This window comes from Tachysurus fulvidraco, chromosome 2 (genome assembly GCF_022655615.1).
Source record: "Tachysurus fulvidraco isolate hzauxx_2018 chromosome 2, HZAU_PFXX_2.0, whole genome shotgun sequence".
Classification (NCBI taxonomy): domain Eukaryota; kingdom Metazoa; phylum Chordata; class Actinopteri; order Siluriformes; family Bagridae; genus Tachysurus; species Tachysurus fulvidraco.
The window spans coordinates 4,898,503-4,912,448 of NC_062519.1; the positions used below are offsets into that span (position 1 = coordinate 4,898,503).

General features: G+C 38.7%; 1 protein-coding gene across 2 annotated transcripts; it reads left to right on the plus strand.

The window, feature by feature from the left end:
- The first annotated feature begins 12 nt into the window (after positions 1 to 12).
- Positions 13 to 12,616, plus strand: dhrs3b (dehydrogenase/reductase (SDR family) member 3b). 2 transcript variants are annotated; one of them, XM_027167756.2, is made up of 6 exons: positions 13 to 610; positions 8,197 to 8,340; positions 8,919 to 9,038; positions 10,416 to 10,654; positions 11,424 to 11,549; positions 12,107 to 12,616. In XM_027167756.2, the coding sequence occupies exons 1-6, from the start codon at positions 416 to 418 to the stop codon at positions 12,189 to 12,191; spliced, it is 909 nt and encodes a 302-aa protein (XP_027023557.1). In that variant the 5' UTR covers positions 13 to 415; the 3' UTR covers positions 12,192 to 12,616. The 2 variants fall into 2 exon arrangements, with proteins under 2 accessions (XP_027023557.1, XP_047665781.1); XM_047809825.1 differs by lacking the exon at positions 13 to 610 and adding an exon at positions 1,809 to 1,941.
- The last annotated feature ends 1,330 nt before the right edge of the window (positions 12,617 to 13,946 follow it).

The following is a 13,946-nucleotide window of genomic DNA, read 5'->3' on the forward strand; positions in this document are numbered from 1 at the left end:
TTCCCTCTGCCCGCGAGCTGTCAATCAGGATTAACGGTCACTTTAAAAAGTCCCTCGTGGCGGCGGCTGGAGCTGAGAGTCTCGCTCTCACCCCAGCGCGAGGCGACGCCGTCACTACGGGTGATCGCTCCACGCGCGCACAAAGTCTCGAGTTATTTATTTATAAGTTTGCTGCTGCTCGTGGATTGTGGCGCGTGCACACACAGGACGGCTCATGAATAAATAAAGCAGCCGGAACGTGCGAACAAAGCGTCAGCACTAAGGCTGCACGAGGGCAAACTTGGATAAAAAGGGATAAAAACATCTTTTTTCAGGGTTTAGAAGAGTTTGACTGGGAAGAATAGCACGCACGCACGCACCACACAGCACGGTAACGTACCGGACCTGGCATCACACACATCCGCACGGGATCAACATGGACCTCAGGACGCTGTGCTCCGGGCTGCTTTTGCCTCTGCACATCTTGTGTTGCGCCGTAAAAGCGCTCGTGCGCTTCTTCATCCCGGGCAAACGCAGAGATCTGTGCGGGGATGTGGTGCTCATTACCGGGGGAGGACGAGGAATCGGTCGTCACCTGGCCCGAGAGTTCGCCAAGTGCGGGGCAAAGAAGGTAAACACGAAATCTTACAAGCAAACAAGGGTACAAATATTACACAGAAGATGGTTTACGCACGGGTTTACGCACGGCTTTACGCAGATGATCTCAAAGATACGCTGAAAGACGCGCACAATAATCCTGAACAATATATCAGGTCATACTGACGATACTGTCACGATACTGATATCCATGTCTCGATATTTAAGATTTTGAATCATTTAGGGAACCATGAAATTATAGAAAAATCTCATACAATACAGTATATTTATTTAATTATAACCATCTAACATCTTTTTTTTTGTAAGCCAAAACTAAATATCACAATAGATAGTACTGTAGTTCAAGTAGAAAGTACCGTCTTCAAGTAGATAAGCATTACACTGTTTGAGTCGTTGAATCACTGTCATTTTGTTTCTTGTACCTGCCATGCAACAAAATCAAGGCTAAAGAGTTGTACAGAAAGTGTGTTTCATTTTTATCTGTAAGAAGGTAAGAGTGTAAAAAATGACACATTTGGTTGTAATGTCAGTATTGTTATTGTCTATGGCTTCTCAGTATGATGATGTGAAATCAATATGGTGATATTTTCCAGTAACTATACATTACATACCTTAAATTTTTTCATTTTGGGTGAATACATTTTATTTTATTTATTTATTTGTTTGTTTGTTTGTTTAGTTCTTTTTTAAACCATAAAAATGTAAAATCTTTTCAGGGACAAAAAACAAATAACCCAATTTTTTAAATCGATCCCTAGTGTAAGTTTCTAAAGTCATGACATGATAGAAAATGTATTACACAGTGGACAGATCAGTGATCACGGCATAATGTCAAGGTTAAGTAGGTAAGTAGAGCAATTCAGAACGAATGCAAGGTAACAGGTGACCAATAAAGCGTCCTCAAAACAGACGTGAGCTTTAGTGCATCTTTATTCATAAACCATTATCACATCATAAATGTAAAATATCATTGTTATTCTTCCAGAACTCATAGACACCTTGTTAAACTTTACATAACTAACTGTTGCGCAATGTGTGTGTGTGTGTGTGTGTGTGTGTGTGTGTGTGTGTGTGTGTGTGTGTGTGTGTGTGTGTGTGTGTGTGATTGGGAAACTGTTGTTTTTGTCTGCACAGTCATGAAAAATGGGCAGGCAATGTGAGTACCATAAAACAGGACTGCTACTGAATTTGTGGTCTTAATATCGGCAGAGTTTTCTTCTATAAATGTCCTAATATTGGCAGAAGGTTTTATTGTACAGTCTGTAAATCGACTCACAGGTCTATATTAATGCGCCTGTTTTAATTCATCACCGTTGTATGACTTGTACTGACGTTTTCTATGAGGTGAGGTTTATTTAACATTTTTAGATTTGAGTCTGAACTGTAAGTGTTTTGTAACAGTCAGAGGTGAAGCTTTTTTCTATACGTTTTCCAAAACCAGAACAGCTTCAAGAGAAATAAAAATTATGGGTTGGCATTTAGACAACTTTATAGCTGCATTAACATGTTATAATAGGAAACAACTTGTTTGACAGAACTATTGGCAAAAATCTATGGGATAATAGGAATAAAAAAATGTGCCGGTGTGCTGGAAAATAATCCAGCACACTGGATTACTGGATACTTCAGGTGAGTAACACCAGTCTGTCACTCATTAGTTTACTATAACCTTGTGTCCCTTTTTGTGTCTGACTCCTTACACAAGTGATACAAGTGAGATATGATCTCGCTTATGAAAATATATAAATGAAAACTTTTTTAATTTGTATAAAGAGATAAAAAGAACTCTAGTGTTATCATATAAATCACACTACATAAAAAAAAATTAAGCAGCTAGTTAGAATGACCCTATCAGCACAAAGGTAATAATCCAGACATTTACAGCCAGGTAATAAACATATATATGTGTGTATAAATATTACAGGCTTTAGAGCTTTATGTACCTTGAACCCTTGGGCTCATATTTGCGCTCTAGCCACTGTGAGACGTAACGCCTGGCCTGTGAGGCCTGGAAACACACCAGGATTCAATGACATCTTGTGGAAAGCTAAGAGCATGTACAAAATGTGGCAGCTGCTTCGCTCCATTCTGAACATGCACACATCCACACAAGGAGGCTCTTATACTGGAAATAGAAACTTGAAATGAAAAACAAAACAACGTCCAATTCCAAAACACCAAACCCTCCCTCGCTCCCTCAATCCGTCACAGCCATTAAGCACTTTCACTTGGACTGTGAAAAGTGGGGCGGGACATTTTAAAGTAATGATGCTTCTAGATGAGAATCTAAAAATAATGATGCAATGCTGTAAATACTTAAAAGCCACAACAGATTTTATCCATCTCTCACTGACAGGCCTAAAAAGATAAGTGACAGAGAAGGTGAAGTTTGTCACTTTTCTGTGAAGAAATGTTTTATTGAACAGATTTGGAAGGAGTCTACAGTGTCAGCCAATCAGACGTCTGTTCAAGCTGCGACTTTAAAAAAAAGGATTCTATTTACATCATCCATCCATCCATCTATTTTCTACCGCTTATCAGTATCCTGATATTTCATGCAGCTTGTATCCATCCCCATGGTTAAATCTGATTGCTGAATGAAACACAGCCTTTCTTGGAGCACATGCTTTAACTAACAGGAAGACTTTTGTCTTGAAAATATATGTACTTACTGTTCATGGGTGCGTTGACATTTAGATTGATATGCGAATAATTTGCAATCTGGGTATAACCCTAACATGGAATCTGTAAACACAGACCTGTAAACTGGAAAAACATCAACTGAATTGGATACATTTTCAGCACAAACTCTAAAATTTTCTTTTTGTAGCATTTATGCTGAGGAAATTTCTCCAGTTCACTTTAAAATGGTTAATGGGTCCATATTCTCTAAACACTTTTATTTCTAAAAATACAATTTTTACTTACAGATTTCATCTTACTGTTACTTCAAGTAGACAAACAAGTATAATAACAGATCTAGTAGCATCTAATATCAATCTACCTTAGCATCTAGTTTAACTCTACCTTAGTATACAGTAAATTTAACTTAGCATCTAGTTTAAATCTAACAGTATACAGTAAATTTAACTTAGCATCTAGCTTAAACCTAACTTAGTATACAGTAAATTTAACTTAGCATCTAGCTTAAACCTAACTTAGTATACAGTAAATTTAACTTAGCATCTAGCTTAAACCTAACTTAGTATACAGTAAATTTAACTTAGCATCTAGTTTAAATCTAACTTAGTATACAGTAAATTTAACTTAGCATCTAGTTTAAATCTAACTTAGTATACAGTAAATTTAACTTAGCATCTAGTTTAAATCTAACTTAGTATACAGTAAATTTAACTTAGCATCCAGTTTAAATCTAACTTAGTATACAGTAAATCTAACTTAGCATACAGTAAATCTACCTTAGCATCTAGTTTAAATCTAAGTTAAAATCTAATTTAAAATTAGCCTAGCATCTCATAGCAGCTAGTATAATTCTACCAAATAGTATAAATCTACTATAGCATCTAGTTTAAATCTATCATAGCATCTAATATATAATTTAGCATCAGGTATTTTCTTACACTCAAAAAGGAAGTGAACTGAATGGCTTTTTAGTTGTCTTAACTTTACGACTGTGGGCCTGTGATGCCTCAGTGACCACAATGACGTTTCAAAGGTTTTTTTTCTTTACTAAACCCAACCACTGACTAAAAAACACTACTAAAAAATACCAGGCAGCATTGTGTTGTTGTTTTTTTTTTTACCAGGAAACATTCAGTAAACATTCTGATTTTCTGCAGCAACAGATGAAACCTCTCTGAGAACCACTCTTCGTAGTCGTCTTTCCACTCCCTTAAAGACTTTGTTCTTTACAGCTGCGCGACAAAGGAAGCTCTCAGCACGTCACTCATTGTCAAGGTGTGAAGGCTTTAGGAACGGCACCTGCACTTCGCCAGCTCTACAATCGGCCTATTCTTAAGAAACTCAGAGAAGCCTGCACCATAAATGCATCTTCAGAAAGCGGAAAAGACCCCGACACACCACCCGCTGCTCCAGGTGCAGCCCCACACGCTCTGTCACTGCAAGCCGAGACTCCGCTTCAGCGTTTAGCTTTATCATTCATTTTACTTTTTCCACACAAGTACAAATCACATCAGGATTTTTTGTCACCTTATAAAAATAGGATTATTTTCACAAAGTTTTTTGAAAACAAATAAACGTCTTTATCCCCTGAACCCGTACACTCGGCCAATTAAATATCCCATGAGGAGTCACACACAAAAAATACAGAATACTAGGCGCCACTAGGATTTTTAATTCATTCTCATAATAAATCTTTTTTTTTTTTTGCAAAATGCTAGAGAATCCTTCTATCAAGTAAGACTTTATCAATAAACATCCAGAGCAATAACAGTTTTATAAGCGTTACATGTCCAAAAGACGTGAAAAAATCATATATCTCTCTCTCTCTCTGTCTCCCTCTCTCTGTCTCTTTCTCCTTGTCTCTCTATCTCTCTCTGTCTCTTTCTCTCTCTCCCTCTGTCTCTTTCTCTCTGTCTCTCTTTCTCTCTCTCTCTAGCAGTTAAGATGAGATGTTCATGATGACTTTTAGGTAACTGGATGTCTAAACTTGTTTGAGGTTGAAGTTCTGTGCCTAAGAGCATCGTAATGAGGTCTTTGAGTTTCCAGGACTGAGCATTTGTGCATGTTAGATCCTAACAGATCATAAAGTTCTCGTCGGTTCTCTCGTCATCGCCTCAGGCACAGTGACAGCTAAAGTACTAAAGGTGCCGAAGCTGGAACTGGTAGTGAGGTGTTAAGGAAGTGAGCCTCATGTAAATTGCACTCTTGCTTTGTGTGTGTGTGTGTGTGTGTGTGTGTGTGTGTGTGTGTGTGTGTGTGGTGGGGGAGGGTGGCATGGCTGCATACAGCTCCCAGCTGGGCAGTGCCCTGTGGCTGACCCCGCTGTCTCCACACTAATTAGACAGCGGCAGGCGACTGCCTCCTGAACTCCTGGTGGCCTTCTTCTCCACCCCCCTGCTTTCACACACACACACACAAGTCTCTCCTGTTAATACACAACGTGTTTACAAAAATGAGATTTGGCCAATAATCTGATTACTGTGTTTACATGCATTGTAAGTAAGTAATCTGATAAAGAGAAAAGGGTCTAACTGCAGCACATGTGGAATCTATGCTGCCAGTAAACACGGTATTCTGCCAGCCATGAAAATAGATCTGAAACACACTGTTCTGTTTTACCAACCAATCTACAGTGCATAATTTTACTTTAAATACTTTTAGAAACTTTGAGAAAACCTTTTTTTTAACCTTTTTTAAGTTGTCTATATAGATATCTGGTGAGGTGTTCGGAAAACTAAAGATACAATTTTATTGTTGTTTATCCTTTCTGGAAAATAATCAGGTAGTTATTGGATCAAGAACAACAATCCTCCATCTTGAAATCATAAAGAAACAGATTTACAGAAAAGCACTAAAACTGAAGAACCTTCCATAAACATTAATAATCACAGAAAATGTCACCATATGCTTTCAGTTGTTTGAAAGTAAGTTATTTAAAAATGTTCATTGGATCATCAAGCTTAAAATGATGTGAAGTTTTCTCATTGGCGTCTTACTGTAGAAATGATAGCATTAACAAATATTTCGTACATTATTTCTATATATTATCCTGTAGCTGGAGCACTGTTCAAGCTTCAGACCAATCAGAATGGAGAAAGATGTGAACGTTGTAGAAACACGAAAACACGTAGCGTTGGAATTGCTGCTGTATTTATTGCTGCAAATGAAACGCAACCCTTTTAGTACAGATCTCCCACTCTGTAAAAGGATTATGGATAGCCTGTGGCTTGTTGTATTACCCTACTGTATGCTAATATGCAGAGTCAGCCATTGCTTATTTTAAAGACTTTTCATGATAAGACTCTGAGATAAGAGACACGCAGGGATTGTATTGTGATGTGAGTCCTCCAAAGAAAATATCAAGTTTGTTGTCAAATCCCGTTATAATATCAATCTCGATCTTTCCACTAATTGCCTCATCAGCAGAGCAAACAGAGCCGAGACACGCAAAGATACCTGCTCAGGGTTATCCTGCAGAATTCAATCACGCGAGCTGCTAGGATCTGACGCAAAAGTGTTTCTCTGAACTGCCTCTCATCCGTAAAGCAAACGCTGCGAGGCATGCTCCTGTTAGTCCTGCTGTGCGTCGATAAATGATCTCTACTGACGGATCAAGTAGATTGGAAAGGCAAACACTGAGTGGAGAAACCCTAAGGTTCACTGCAAGAGAAGCTGTGTTTTAGAATGTTATTGCAAAGCTGCATTTGAATGTTATTGCATTTTGTTAACCTAACTAGCATCTTATACACAGATAACAGATGGGGAATTTCAAAGATTCAACAAAGCCTGCTTTTTGTTAGGATCTTGTGCAATTGCAGGGTATATAAAGGCCCAGGTTTGGCAATTTAAAAGAGTACGAATGAGTTTAATTGCACTCTTACACATCGGAGAAGAATTTTCCACAAGAACATGGATAAATGTGGAGCAATTACGGAAAAACGGCGCCTTATCACGGCTGGAGAAATGAGTTCAATCAGGCAGGAAGTGGATGCACTTGAAAAGGTTTTTTGCCTGCACATGTGCTTCAGTATTATATCATGTCATGTAGTCAAACACAGAATCAGACCAAAGCTGTAAATTTGCGAATAACTTTTTTGCACATCATCGCTTTCCGTTGTCAAATACAATCTAGAGTTTTAGCCACCTCATCATTTGCTCATCGTTTTTTTTCCCATACACGTTTTCAGTGTTTCCAGCATCTTGGAGCAGAAAATGACTAAAGCCATCTGCCCACCAGGCCGTGTAATGACACCAAGAATGTGTGTGAGGGAGCAAGAGATGAAGAATAGGCAGCATCATCCCTTATTTCATTACCTTTCCCTGACCCCATAGACTGACAGATCTAATTGCCCAATCACAGCCCCCCGTGTCCCTGTCCTGGCCAATTCCCTCTCACGGTCATCTCTCTTAATCCCCCAATGTCTGTGTGGCCTCACTGATCTCTCAGTAATAGCCGCTTTTCTTTGTCTCACAAGTCGTGGAGAAAAAGGAATCTATATCTTACATTAGAACTCTATTGTTTTCCCTCGTTTTCTGTGCGAAATTGATACAAAATTTTTCAGCAAGTGCGGTGGGATCTTGTAAACTTCGCGGAAGATCTTGTCCGAGTGTGGGCGGGGTTAGAGGTATATGAGTAGAAGGGCGGGGTTAGTGAATATGTAGGAGTGTGGGCGGGGTTAGAGGTTGTATATGAGTAGGAGGGTAGGGTTAGTGAACATGTATGAGTGTGGGCGGGGTTAGATATTGTGTACGACCGGAATGGCGGGGTTAGTGATCATGCAGGAGTGTAGGCAAAGTTAGACTTTCTGCTGGAATGGTACATGATTGTGGATTGGGTTGAATATTCTTCAGGAGTGGAAGGGCCTGTTTTCAACTGAAACAACTGTTTCTTTCCTAAAACCGCCTGGATATGTATATTGTTTTGACGCTTGACCTACACTTCCTGTCTCCTACCAGTTGATACTGTGGGGCCGCACAGAGAAATGCCTGAAGGACACGTGTGAGGAGATAACGCTCATGGGGACGGAGTGCCATTACTTTATTTGCGACGTGGCCAACAGGGAGGAAGTGTATAAGCAAGCCAAAGTGGTGCGAGAAAAGGTAATTATGTATAACCAAGCATTTTATCTTCAAATAATCCACTCTAGATGTGGTATTGATGTAAATAAAGTGTCCATAAATATCTAAAAAAAAAAAAAAATTATGTTAATAATAACTATATTCCAATGATGTATTTGGAGTTCATCATGAAAAGATGAAAAATGAAGTCATTATTTACTGTTTCACACTCATTTACAGAAGCAGGAGAGAAAAGGTTTTTGTTTCTTGATATTGTTTATCTCGCTAATGAATAAGATAAAGTCAAATCTTAAATCCAGTCGTTCAGTACTGTCCAGGTCATTGAGATGTCCGTGATTTAGTAGAGCACAGAGCAGGAGTTTAAAAAGTTTTATTTCCATTCGATCTATAGACTTGACTCATCCTCTAGCTCAACTCCCCCTCACCTGGGCAGAGATACAGTTAACTCCTCACTTAAAACATCCACAGATGATGAGAACGTGCCGTATGTCTGGCTTTAAGATCCTGTCACTGTGGGAACACAGCCAGATGAGTAAGTGGATCATTCTCCTGCAGGATCTTACAGGATGGCCTGTGTCTCGTTTTCTTCCTCATGACAGGTCGGAGACGTCACCATCCTGGTGAACAATGCCGCAGTGGTGCATGGGAAGAGTCTGATGGACAGCGATGATGACGCCCTATTGAAGTCACAGCATATAAACACCATGGGGCAGTTTTGGGTAGGTCACTGAAGTGAACATCTGGATGTCTGGAATGTTCTTAGCTATTTGTAGTCTATTCATCATACATACAAGGGGACGGAGGAGGAAACAGGAAGCAGTAATAGGTGATTGTAAGGTTGTGAGTTTGAATCCCAGGATTACCAAGCTGCCACTGCTGGGCAGCTGAGCAAGGCCCTTAACCCTCAATCGATCAGTTGTATAAATGTAAATTTGATGAATGTAAGACGGCCTGGATAAAGATGTTCCCTGAATGCCATAAATGTAATGTTTGTTAGGAAGGTTGCGAGTTTGACTCCTAGGTCCATCAAGCTGCCACTGCTGGGCCCCTGAGCAAGGCCCTTAATCATCAGCTGTATAAAAATGAGATAAAACATAAGTCGCACTGGATATAGCATCTGCCAAATTCTGTAAATAAAATCAAATGCCAGATTCAGGGATGATGGTGTTCTGAGATTTCTATATATCTCTATAATAGCGTTGGCTGTAATTCAGCTCGCAGGTTAATATTAACTGCCAATATTGTCAAGATCATTTCTATAATAACAGCTCATTCAGAGAAACCTACATTGTTGTGAATATGATGAAGCTTTCTGTAAAAAAGTTGGGTTTTTGCTTTGTCTAAGGTTAAGAGAGAGAAGAAAGGAGCCAGATCACACCAGAACATCACTGATTGTATTCTTGTAACTCTGTTGTGTTGCATTCGTTATTGTTCATCCAAGTAGCGTACACTACATTGTTTCATTTGTAGTCAGAATGTTGTGAGTCTGAACAGTGTTTTTTTCTGAACTAACTACCAGTTAAAAGGGAATAGATTTTTATTTCACATGAAGTAAGGATGATCTTCTTGATGGATTGATTATAAGTCCACCCAGTGAGAGGATTGACAGTGTATCGTGTCAGTTTCCATCCCCTTTTAATACTCAGAGATGGTGTACGGTTTCATTTCCCCTCCATTTGCGACCTTTAGAACCCTGTTTAGAAGGAAACACTAATCAGGCTTATGTGCAAAGAGAGACAGGAATGTGAGAGAACATTAAAAGAAGCGCTAATGGTTGTCCCATTGGCATCATTTGGGTTAAGAACGAGGGAAATTCCAAATGACAGACTTCCTGTCAAAACACTTGGCACATCCAAGTGAGCGTCTAGACCACTCCAAACCTGCATCTGGACTTTTCATGGCTTGACACAGGATCAAACAGGTTTATCTCAGGATGAGCGAATTGTACGTGCCTGCTTCAGAAATGGAAAACCTCACTTGCGGTTACGACATTCTTCTCATGATTCTTTCCCCTCGTCAAGTTCCAAACACCTGCAGGAGATCAGAAACAAGCACCTTTTTTCTCATAGTTGTTTGTTGTTCTTTTCATCTCCCAGACTACAAAAGCGTTCCTGCCGCGTATGCTAGAGCTGCAGACGGGTCACATCGTCTGCGTCAACTCCATCCTGTCCCTCTCACCTATACCTGGCACAATAGACTACTGTACCTCCAAAGCCTCGTCTCTGGCCTTCATGGAGAGCCTGACCCTCGGCCTGTTGGACTGCCCCGGGGTGGGATGTACCACCGTGCTGCCCTTTCACACCAACACCGAGATGTTCCAGGGCATGAGAGTGAGGTGAGATGTCAGTAAATTGACATTTTAATCAGAAACAGTATATTAAATCTGAATGTTGGGCTTAGACTTAGAAACATTTTTTTAGACATTCTGTAATAAGCGTAAATTTCTATTTACAAGAATAAAACAAATTAAAAAAAAGTTATATTTCATCATAAGTTATTATAAAATAAAGTGTTATAAAAGATGACGACAAATAATAATAATAATAATAATAATAATAATAATAATAAAACAAAGATAATTTCAGGTAATTTATGAAAATAATAAAATTCCAGTAAATCATTTGTATTTTTACATTTATTTATTGATTTTTTTTACATATGAAAAATTAAAAAATAAGTCAATTCCTGTCACATTTAATTTATCTTGTGAAAAATTCAGGTATCATAATAATTATTTCTATAATACAGGTTACTTATGAGTTCATGGACAAACTCTGTTGAATGTTTTTTTTCTGACCCAGCATCTTAATCAGAATGATGCGATACCAAAATAGATTTTCCTTTTGTTTTTGGTCAAAAAATAAATTATCATAATAAGTTATTTAAATATACATTAAATACAATTGTAATTGAAACCAACTTAAATCTTCCACCTTTGTAACAAAATGTAACACAATCGAAATCTTATTAAAACAATAATCATGATATTTTGCTCCTGAACCTGGATCCACAAGGACTTGTGTGTACTTTTATAAACACTATACCTGTTCATGATATGTTTGACATTTTATCATGATGCATGTTTTAACCTGTGCTTTAAACAGATTCCCTAAACTCTTCCCGCCGCTGAGACCAGAGGTAGTTGCTCAGAGGACAGTGGACGCAGTCAGAACCAACACAGCCTTTGTTTATCTTCCGTGGACCATGAATGCACTGGTTATCCTCAAAAGGTATGTCCTGTATGAGGAACTGGGAATTGGGAGGAGAACAGACGGTTCAGTTTGGTGTATTTGTATTTGTTTTATGGAGTTCACAATATATGTGTAGCATCAGTGTAGGAATGAAAGAAGAGACTTTTAGTAGTGGGATGTGGTAACTTAGTGGTAAAGATGTTGGCTTACTGCTTGGAAGGTTGAATCCCAGGTTCACCAAGCTGCCACTGCTGCGACCCCTGAGCGACGTCCTTAACCTTTAGTTACTCGGCTTGTAACAGAACGGTTTATTAATTAATTTATGCAGGAAGGACTTGCACAGTGTGAAAAGTCAACATGATAAAAATCACAAAGAGGCAGTTGGGGGTATTAGATAACATTTAGCTGTCTCAATAGTTCACGCTGATTAATGACCTAGTTTCCATCAAATTATAATAAGAAGCTACGCTGTTTTGTTTGCTCATTCCCAATTTAATCTCTGGTCTGGATTTATGAAGTAAATACATGCCAAATCTAATGAATGGGTCTTATTTTCTAACACGTTTTTTTTTATCTGTGTTTACCTCCTGAAACAGCATCTTACCTCAAAGTGCTCTGGAGGAAATACACAGGTTTTCTGGAACCTACACCTGCATGAACACTTTCAAAGGACGGACATAAAAAACGCAACGCAAAACCACAAAGTTTGTCTATGACCTTAATTATAGATGGAGTGTGTATCACTTCAGTCTGCCGGACGCAGCTGATCAGAAACAACAGAAAAAAGTCAGGGATCGAAGAGTCGGCTGTCCTTGAAGGGTTTTCTTGAGACTTTTAACGGAGGAGAAATAAAGAAACAGTATGGGACATGATCAGCGTCAGTGTCCGTGTCGCTCAGACTGCCTCAGATGACTGACCTCTCAGCAGGATGTTGCTGGCTTAAAGACTGGGTTTTGAACTGCTTCACCAGCAAAGAAAAGCGAACAGACTCACGAAAAAGAGCCTTCAGATTTTTTACTTAATCGTCTCTTATAAAAATGGTGTATTTTTTAACAAAATAGTGTTACTCAAAATACAACGTTTGAATAAAATACTGTTTGGAGATATTTTGGGGGTGTTCTAGGGAAAGTGTGAGCTGTTCCTCAAGGGATTTGAGTTTCAACTTGTTGCCAGATTTGGGTGGACGACATCTTAATGTCACACCATGGCAGCTTTTTTCCAGCTGAGGAAATGAGCTCAGAGTGTGTGTATGAAAGAGAGAGAGAGAGAGAGAGAGAGAGAGAGAGAGCCCTGATGAGAGGTAAATGTTCTCCACAGACAAAGAGAAACATAACATCACACACAAACCTGAGATTGTGTTGATCTTCAATCACTTGGCCTCATTCTGTGTGCTGGTTACTTAAGATACCAAAGACATGCTAAGGACAATTTTAAAACCATATCCAATTTAGGCAAATCTAATCTAAATAGGCATGAATTCCTGTATTTGTTCTTGATAGCGATCAGGAGTCATCATCATTGCACATGCACTCTTTACATAACAGTGAGGTGAATTAAGAAAAAAAGAAACATCTGTGAAGAAAAGAAAGATCTACTTTTTATTCATAAACATTTTCACCTTTTCACTTTATTTTAATACTGTTGGTACTAGAGGTTTGAATGTATGGTGAATATCTCATATAAAGTTAACACTTGCACATTATGATCAATATTTTAATCACTTTTGAGATGCTGAGGAATAACACATTAGTAAATACTCATTATTAAAACCCTTGCCACAACATTTGATCCATGCTCATTAGCCTGACCCCCGATTGCCGATATTGGTCAGCATTACATTGTCATGGTTTTGTCACTAATCTACAGTGATGTACAGACTCTGTGTTTCTTTTTTTTATTCTAGATGCGTTTTCTAAGAGACATACCAGAAAGATGTTTTAGCCTCCAAAATATGATCTCATGTTAGAACAAATAGGTAATAATTATACCCTCAAGGTAAAAACATGCAAGAGAGAAGTTAGGACAGCAAGTAAAATAGTCAAAGCCAAGTGTTTGGATTTTTCTTCTTCCTTCAGAGGTTGTACTCCAGATTGGTGTATATACAGTTTCATCAGAAGAAGTTTCTTCATGTTAAGTTAGTGCTGGGTACAGATGTACAGTAAGTCTTCATTCCTGATTTGATGATTCAGCTGTTTGGACATCCAGAGGAAGTTTAGTCCTCAATCTGGGTACAAGGATAGAATACGAAAATGAATGCGTGACTTCATTCTACTTGCGGGATGGTGAGTTAAGGATAAAGGCTCGGAGGGAATGTGGTGCACACCAGGGCTCAGTAAGTGCCATAAGGTAGACAGTAGACTGTTTTTGTCTTTGTAGGTAAGTGTAAGTGTTTTAAATCGGATTGCTGCCTGTGCAGGAAATGCAGAAATGGAGTGG